This window comes from Anastrepha ludens, chromosome 6 (genome assembly GCF_028408465.1).
Source record: "Anastrepha ludens isolate Willacy chromosome 6, idAnaLude1.1, whole genome shotgun sequence".
NCBI lineage: Eukaryota > Metazoa > Arthropoda > Insecta > Diptera > Tephritidae > Anastrepha > Anastrepha ludens.
Window position 1 is genome coordinate 47,299,359 of NC_071502.1, and position 9,312 is coordinate 47,308,670.

The 9,312-nt window shown below is 39.9% G+C and overlaps 1 protein-coding gene across 1 annotated transcript; it reads right to left on the minus strand.

Moving 5' to 3' along the window:
• Positions 1–1,775: 1,775 nt before the first annotated feature.
• Positions 1,776–2,584, minus strand: LOC128868386 (uncharacterized). The gene is made up of 3 exons (XM_054110416.1): positions 2,435–2,584; positions 2,143–2,316; positions 1,776–2,062 (listed from the first exon to the last, which is right to left on the minus strand). Exons 1-3 carry the CDS (start codon positions 2,546–2,548, stop codon positions 1,907–1,909), a joined length of 444 nt encoding a protein of 147 aa, XP_053966391.1. The 5' UTR covers positions 2,549–2,584; the 3' UTR covers positions 1,776–1,906.
• Between the last annotated feature and the right edge of the window lie 6,728 nt (positions 2,585–9,312).

Consider the following 9,312-nt stretch of genomic DNA (forward strand, 5'->3'; position numbering starts at 1 on the left):
GCGCTTGCCAAAAGCATTGCAGCAAAACCTTGAAGATGGAATAATTGGGTTTTGGTCAAGATTTTTCGATAGAAATATAGAGAACCTAATTCTTCAACACACAAATACCAAACTAAAGGCTAAGTTCGATAAGTCTCAAAGAAGTGAAGCGAAATATTTGGATATTATTGAGTTGCGAGCATTTTTCGGTGTTTTGATATATTCGTCCGTTTTCAAATCGAATCACGAAGACACTAGCCTTATATTTGCAACAGATGGAACAGGCAGACAAATTTTCAGGTCCACAATGTCGGAGAAACGATTCCTATGCATCCTTAGCTGCTTACGATTTGATGACTCCACAGACAGAAAGGAACGATTATTAACGGATCCATTGGCTGCCATTTCAGAACTGTTCAATAAGTTTATAGAAAACTACCGAAAAAATTATACAATTGGCACCCATGGATGCATCGATGAAATGTTAGTGCCGTTTCGCGGTAGGTGCAGATTTAAAATGTATTGTATATGCCAAAAAAGCCTGCAAAATATGGCATCAAAATAATGGCGTTAACAGATGCTCGCACACAGTACCTTGCAAATGCTTATATATACCATGGCAAAAATTCTGACGGAAATGGTCTCACAACTGAAGTAAAAAGGCTATCAGTACCAACACAAGCCGTATTAAGGCTAACTAAAATTATAGAAGGAAGTAACAGAAATATTACTGCTGATAATTGGTTTTCCTCAATGCAGGTTATAGAAGAATGAGAAAAAAGACAGCTTACGTACTTGGGTACATTAAAGAAAAATAAAAGGGAAATACCTCCCTAATTTCAGCCCAATAAAAACAGACCAATTGGATGTTGTTTGTACGGTTTTACCAAAGAAGTTACCATTTTATCATATGTGCCTCACAAAAACAAAGCTGTTCTTTTGTTATCTTCTATGCATCCCACCGAAGAAAGCGATATCCAAAGTGGAAAGCCGGCAATAATAGCAGACTATAATAACACAAAAGGGGGAGTTGATCAAATTGATAAGAAGTGCTCCATATATTCAACCACTCGACGTACGCGACGCTGGCCACTCGCAATTTTTTATAGACTACTTGATATAAGTGCTGCAAATGCTTACGTTATATATCAATATTGTGCTGAGTTTGATGATAAATCGAGGGCAGACTTTTTGAAAAGTCTAGGCCGGCAATTGATTTTACCACATTTGCAAAGGCGACAGCATAATCCTCGACTACCCAGGTTAATTCGAGACAATATAAGTAGCATCTTAGGACCAGACTCCGTAGCTTCCCCTCTAGTAGAGCCGGCCACAACTGCGAAAAAGTTATGCTACATTTGCCCTAGTAGGTTGAAGCGGAAGACTCCACATGTTTGTTTGTTTTGTACTAAGCCTATGTGTATGGGATGCAGTAAATGCGTATGCGTGAAGTGTGCAAATAAGGAATTTGATGAGTAAAAATCCTCCAAAAAGATTGATCTGCAGTTTTTTTTTTTTGAACATAATTTTTGTTTTTTTTTTTTTTGTGATTCTAATATCATAAATTTGGCTGTGAAAAGTGCCTTTATCTAGTTTTGAATTTTTTCTTACAACTGTTTTTAAGTTATGTTAGTGCTGTTTTTTTAGTTTTAAGAAAAGTGACTATGAAATAAAGTCCTTGTTTTGTTAAACTAAAAGTTCGTTTTCTTTAAATTTATTACTCTATTCATTTAAAAATATGTTTTAGTATTCCAATTAAAAACAAATAGTTTGAAAAAATTTTTCGTTCACAAAAATTATTTATAGATTATAAAGGGGTAAAATTTACCCTCACCTCAGTAACTACGTCCAATTATTTCACCTCAGTAGTTAAAGGTTAAACAATAAGTGACATTTTTTTCTATGAAATTTAATAATAAATTTTTGCTTAGCTTTCAAATGTTTGAAAACGTATATTAACCATAGCCCTCAATATATTATAAGCGTACCATTTTGTGATGAAAGTGAATATACCATTGCCAAATGGCAGCACTTTGCCCATCGCTTTGCCATCAAATGGATAGTGATCAAGAAGCAAATCGTGCTAGACGAAAGAAAAAATTATAAATTAGTTAATTTGAAAACATTGGAAACCATTAAAATACTTAAACTATGCCTACTCACATCATATGGACAGCTGTGATTCATATTACTGTACCGTTCGAGCCCCATATTACTATAAAAAAATTTGGCCAAGATATTCCGACGTTTACTATGAAAAAATGCACACCAATCGATTTTGTAATCCACCATGGGTTGACGGTCCTCATAGCCGCGCTTCACAACGCTGCTTGAAAGCTTTAATATAGATAAATTAATTTACTCCTAACAGCCCTCATACATTTTCGATGATTGTCCTTAACACTATTTTTTGCGGATTTGCGAGGATTTACATAATATTGATTGAGAAACTCACCGTTATATTATTTACTGGCCCAAGGTGCAATGCAATCGCTATGGTCACTTCATAAACGTCTCGACTCACTTGCTCAATTTTGCATTGTGTGTAATTTACATACTGTGGCTGCATAGATTCGCAGGTGATTCCAAGCAATTTGGCGACTTTCTCCTTGAAAATAAAATAGATGTATCCTTTTTTAACTGCCGTATAAAATAAAATAATCTAACTTTGAACACCAACATTTTGCACAACTCTGAATTGCAATACAGCGAAGTAGATGAAAATTATTATAACATTTTTGTACAGTTCAAACATTTTGGAGTAAATTTCAATAAACCCATTTGCATAAATTTTTAAATACTCTAAATTGAACTTCTGACTATCGAATGTCTAAGTTTTATTTTTTACAAGGAAAAGTGCTCGTTAAATAATTATTTGGGTGAATAAGTCCACGCGTAGCTACAAATGATTTTTTAATAATTTGTGAGTAAAAGTCATTTCTATTTTCAAAATTAGTATATAGTATATTTTAACAAGTTTGCTCAATTGTTTTATTTGATCATTACTGCAATAAATGCAGCACATAAATCAAAAAACAAAATATAAAAATTATAATAATATGCAAGTAGTGATTCTATTTTTTGTAACTATGATAAATGTTAGTATTTAATGAGAGACTTTGCAATCCAAACTTCCCACATGTGACACGTAGACTACCTATAGGATAGTTTTTTTTTAATTTAAAGGGTTTTCCAATAAGAGGGGTTTTGATCAATGGTTTCGTCGCTTGTGTGGCACGTAGCACCGTCTTGTTGAAAATAAACGTTGTCCAAATCAATACCATCCAATTCCGGCCATAAAAAATCGTTAATCATCTATCGATAGCGCAATCCATTCACCGTAACTGTTGCTCCAGCTTCGTTTTCGAAAAAGTAAGGTCCAATGACTCCGCCGGACCATAAACCGCACCAAACAGTCACACGTTGAGGATAGAGAGGCTTTTCAGCAACAACTCTTGGATTGTCTGAGCCCCAGATCCGACAGTTTTGCTTGTTGACGAAGCCACTCAAGATGATTTTTCGATGGAATTCCGGATTATTTTCATGCATTTTAACGACCCAATCAGCAAAGGCACGTCGTTGTTGATGATCGGTCGGCTTGAGTTCTTGTGTTTTCACTTTATAAGCCTTAAGACCCAAATCTTTATGCAAAATACGGTGTAATGACGTTTGTGGAGTGCCTAATTCCAAAGAACGACGAGTAATGGACAAACCTGGGTTTTCTGGAACACTTTCGGCGACAACAGCAATATTTTCGGCTGTTCTTGAGCGACATGCAGGGGTTTTATTCTTCACATCACTAACTTGTCCCAACAACTCGAATTGGTTCACCAATTTCTGTATTGCTCTCCAACGGTGAATGAGTTTTAATAATTTCAATGCGTTGAGCGTAGTAATGGCGTAATTTCTACTTGTCAAACTTGTCCCCAATTATATTCGAGGTTACAAACCGTCTCTGCCAAATTTTCACCATTTTTATAGTGAATTTTAATAGTTTCAGTGCGTTGTGCGTAGTAATGGCATAGTTTCTACGTATCAAAAAATGGCAGCTTCAAAAGTGGCACCTAACGTGGCACCTAATGTACCTACCGGGACATGCTCAACGAGTTGTTTCCAAAAATTGAAGAGGATGACATGGACGACATTTGGTTTCAACAGGACGGTGCAACTTGTCACACTGCCAAAGTTACACTCGAACTTTTGGCTACCATTTTTAAAAACCGAATAATCAGCCGGAAATTCCGATTTCAATTGGCCGCCTCGGAGCTGTGATTTAAGCCCGTTGGACTATTTTTTGTGGGGCGCCGTTAAGGACAAATGCTATACGAACCATCCAGAGACGATTGATGCTTTAAAACACGAAATCGAAGTTGCCATTCATGAAAGTGGAGAAATTTTGCAAGGCCCACCCTATACTTTGTTATATTAAAATTTAATTGGCTATAAACTGCACTCCCAAACTTTATTTCTTGAAATTCTGCTTAAGTCTTAATAAAAATTTGTCGAATTTGAATAAATCTTGTACAAAGTTTAAAACTTTGCTTTATATGATGTTTATACTTATAGGGGAATGAATAATATTTTTAATAGAAATTAGTGAAAATATAAAAAAAAGAGTTTTCTCGCGGGTGGTATACAAACCCTATTTTATACACCATGGCTACATATCTTCACTTCAATAAAAGTAAAAGTAAGTAAATAAATAGTAAAATCATAAATTTAAGATAGCATATACTATCCCTTCCCTATGAAAAATTGGCACATTCCATAGGTCTAGTCAATTCAAAATTCTGCATACTTTGAGGTAATTTTCCCGCTTGACCCAGGTACAAACTTCTGAAAAAAGTGTCATTTTCAGTCTATTCTAGAAATTACTAACTGGGGCTTACCGATTTTCTACTTATGGTTTTCATTTTTTTTACCCTACATTTGGCAGACACTGGAAGGCACCTAATGAGCTTGACCAGACTCCCATACATTTTGTACTGAATTTAATGCAATATTTTGCTTTTTCTCATTTACAGCTGTAATAACATTATATTTAGTGACGAAAGGTGTGGAAAGTAAGGCATGAGTGATTCCTTATCCATTCCATTATGGACATGGTCTAACATTTTTCTGAAAACTGGTTTATTTATTTGTAAGCTGAAAAAATTGTAAATTTGTAATTTTGATATTTATTCAATTATTGAAAATATGGATTGGAGTTTTTTAAGTCAAATATAATATATTTTTTTGTTAAACTTTTAAGATTAAATATTTAAAAAAAAGTAATTTTTTTTGTTAAATTCTTAGGATAAAATATTAAAAAAAAAAACAAATTCAACTTTTTATTAACATTTTGGGGAATACATTTTTGTTTGACATTTTTGATAAACGCCTTCGCTCAGATTTTTTGTTTTTCATTATTAGCGGAGATTGGAGGATGGTTCCATGAGTAGAAGTCCACGCAAGGGGGGGGAAGTTACTGATCGCCATTCACTTGGGAGTGGCCAGGACGATTCTTCTGCAGCTCACAACGTCCGGGATTATCCCACGTATCCTCTGAGTAGCTTCCGAACACCCGTTCGGGAGTGAGCTAACGTGAGAAGGCGAAGCATTCCAGGATAGCTGGTTGTGCGCTGGGTTTGGGACCCGCCACTTAAAAATCCCCCCCAATGAAAAGAACTGCAAAGCCTCGGATGAGAACTGCCTTTACTGATGACGACTCCTGCAAACGAAATAAGGAATATGATTTAAGGGCATGCACCTGGAATGTCCGGTCCCTTAATGGGGAAGGTGCCTCTGCCCGGCTAGTTGATGTCCTCGTGAGAGTAAAGGCTGACATCACTGCCATCCAAGAGATGCGATGGACGGGGCAAGGAAAGAAAACCATAGGACCTTGCGACGTCTACTACAGCTGCCATGTAAACGAGCGCAAATTCGGTGTCGGATTTGTTGTGGGAGAGAGACTTCGTCGCCAAATACTGTCGTTCACTCCGGTGGATGAGCGTCTCGCAACAATCCGCATCAAAGCCCGTTTTTTAACATATCGCTAATTTGCGTCCACGCCCCGACGGAAGAGAAGGACGATGCGACCAAAGATTCCTTGTATGAGCGCCTGGAACGTTGCTATGAGCGCTGCCCCCGCCACGACATAAAAATCGTGCTTGGCGACTTCAACGCCAGGGTGGGCAAAGAGGGAATTTTTGGTCCCACAGTCGAAAAATTCAGCCTGCACAACGAAACATCCGGTAACGGACAGAGGCTGATCGACTTCGCCGGGGCCCGAAACATGGTAGTCTGTAGCACCAGATTCCAGCATAAAAAGATACACCAAGCTACCTGGCTGTCTCTTGATCGAAAAACGCGAAACCAGATCGATCATGTTGTGATAGATGGAATACACGCTTCTAGTGTATTAGATGTACGTACGATCCGAGGACCCAACATCGACTCGGATCATTACCTTGTTGCAGCCAAACTGCGCACCCGCCTCTGTGCAGCAAAAAACGTACATCTACCTACGCAAAGAATGTTCAACATCGAAATGCTGCAATCACAACAGACAGCCAGAAGATTCGCCACTCGACTCTCACTCCTGCTCTCAGAGACCACTGCCCAACAAACCGGCATGCACGAGCAATGGAGCAACATTTCTCGTTCCCTACGTACTGCCGCCGAAGAAGAAATCGGATACCAGCGAGCCCGAAAAAACAGTTGGTACGACGAGGAATGTCATGCTTCCGCTGAAAGAAAAGATGCCACCTATAGAGCCACGCTGCGATCGGGCTCAACGCGAGCCATATGGGATCGCTACAGAGAGCTAAAAAAGGAAGAGAGACGTATTATCCCAAAGAAGAAACGAGAGGCCGAAATACGTGAGTGCGAAGAGCTTGAGATGCTGGCCAACAGGAACAACGCCCGAAAATTCTACCAGAAAGTTCGGCGGCTTACAGAAGGTTTTAAGACCGGGGCGTTTTCCTGTAAGAACAAAGACGGCGAACTGGTGACCGACGTACAGAGCAATTTTAAATTATGGAGGGAGCACTTCTCGAACCTGTTAAACAGTGACAGCTGCGCATGTCACAGAGGATGTGAAGATCCCGATACCCCAATCGTTGACGATGGAATTGTCGTTCCGCTACCCGACCATGACGAGGTGAGAATAGCAATATCACGGCTAAAAAACAACAAAGCCGCGGGCGCCGACGGACTGCCGGCTGAGCTATTCAAACATGGCGGCGAGGAGCTGGTAAGGTGCATGCACCAGCTTCTATGCAAAATATGGTCGGATGAAATCATGCCTGCCGATTGGAATTTAAGTGTGCTCTGCCCAATCCATAAGAAGGGCGTTCCTGCAATCTGTGCCAATTACTGCGGGATTAGTCTTCTAAATATAGCCTATAAGGTTCTAGCGAGCGTATTGTGTGAAAGGCTGAGGCCCACCGTCAACCAACTAATTGGACCTTATCAGTGTGGCTTTAAACCTGGAAAGTCTACCATCGGCCAAATATTTACAATACGCCAAATCTTGGAAAAGACCCATGAAAGGAGAATCGACGCACACCATCTTTTCGTCGATTTCAAAGCTGCATTCGACAGTACGGAAAGGAGTTACTTGTATGCCGCGATGACTGAATTTGGTATCCCCACAAAACTAATACGGCTTTGCAAGATGACGTTGCTCAACACCAGCAACGCCGTCAGAATTGGGAAGGACCTCTCCGAGCCGTTTGATACCAAACGAGGTTTCAGACGGGGTGACTCCCTGTCGTGTGACTTCTTTAACCTGATGTTGGAGAGCATCGTACGACCCGCAGAACTTAATCGCTCAGGCACAATATTTTATAAGAGCGTACAATTGTTGGCGTATGCCGATGATATCGATATCATCGGCCTTAACAACCGCGCTGTTAGTTCTGCCTTCTCCAAACTGGATAAAGAGGCAAACAGTCGGCGCACTCGCGTATCGGCACCCACGTCACTGTAGACAGTTATAATTTCGAGGTTGTAAAAGACTTCGTTTATTTAGGAACCAGCATTAACACCGATAACAATGTCAGCCTTGAAATCCAACGTAGAATCTCTCTTGCCAACAAGTGCTACTATGGACTAAGTAGGCAACTGAGCAGTAAAGTCCTCTCTCGACGAACAAAACTAACACTCTACAAGACTCTCATCATGCCCGTTGGCAACAGCGAATATCGCAGACGATGGAACGATGATCTGTATGAGCTTTACGACGGCATAGACATAGCGCAGCGAATAAAGATCCAGCGGCTACGTTGGCTGGGTCATGTCGTCCGAATGGATACAAACGCTCCGGCTCTGAAAGTATTCGATGCGGTACCAGCTGGTGGTAGCAGAGGAAGAGGAAGGCCTCCTCTGCGTTGGAAAGATCAGGTGGAGAAGGACTTGGCTTCACTTGGTGTGTCCAATTGGCGCCGGTTAGCACGAGAAAGAAACGACTGGCGCGCTTTGTTAAACTCGGCCAAAATTGCGTAAACGGTTATCGCGCCAATTGAGAAGAGAAGAAGCTGAGATTAAACACCGGCCCTTGAAACTTAACCACCCTTTATATATCTTAGATACACTTTAGCCTATTCACGCCTCCCTTTTGTTTATTTTTGTACCATATAATATTATATTATAAATTGTTCAGCACCGTCGCAACTAAAAGAATCATGGCCGCTGCGACTGCGTCTACGAATGTATTTTGTTTTTATAGTCCCTAGCCTTAGATTTTGGGCTTGGATGACTTACGCATGTTGAGCCATGAAGTGAATGCGCTGTGTTTTTGTTGTGTTTTAGAACATTTTGGAATGCGTGGTGCCAATACGGCCTTCGCGTTGCGCTTGCTGCTGCTTTTGCGTCAATCAAGGTATTTTGTTTTTGTAAATGCAATATTCGGATTATCGACTGGTGGAGGACAAAAGGACACGGAAGCAAGGGCACGCGGAGCGCTGTGCTCGCGCATATATGCATGTACATATGTATGTTTGACCGTGCATGGATGTAGTTAAATACTCGTATGAATACAATTATTTTGTAGGAAGTTTAGAAGGCAAGTAGGTATGTGTCTATGTATGCATGCTAGGACTTAAAGTGGGTATATATACATACACACCTACACAGGCTTTAGAGCAGAATTGTTTTTGCACCTGTTAGAAAGAAACTCGTTCACTAGTGCGTATGTGTATCTGATTTCTTGCAGGAATGTGATGGGCTGTCACATGTGAATAAATAAGTCAAGGTTATTTGGGCATACATGCACAGGGTGGGCCATATAGCGTTTGCTTTTTCAACCGCTTATTTTTTTGAGAATGGTAACACAAATGACATGTCAAATGT

What these genes read in the sequence shown, in the direction of transcription:
- LOC128868386 (XM_054110416.1), bottom strand. Translation starts at nt 2,548, where the DNA reads ATGCAGCCACAGTATGTAAATTACACACAATGCAAAATTGAGCAAGTG. An exon ending in GGCCAGTAAATAATATAACG is followed by an intron (nt 2,317 to 2,434) that starts GTGAGTTTCTCA and finishes TCTATATTAAAG; the next exon opens with CTTTCAAGCAGCGTTGTGAA. An exon ending in ATCACAGCTGTCCATATGAT is followed by an intron (nt 2,063 to 2,142) that starts GTGAGTAGGCAT and finishes TCTTTCGTCTAG; the next exon opens with CACGATTTGCTTCTTGATCA.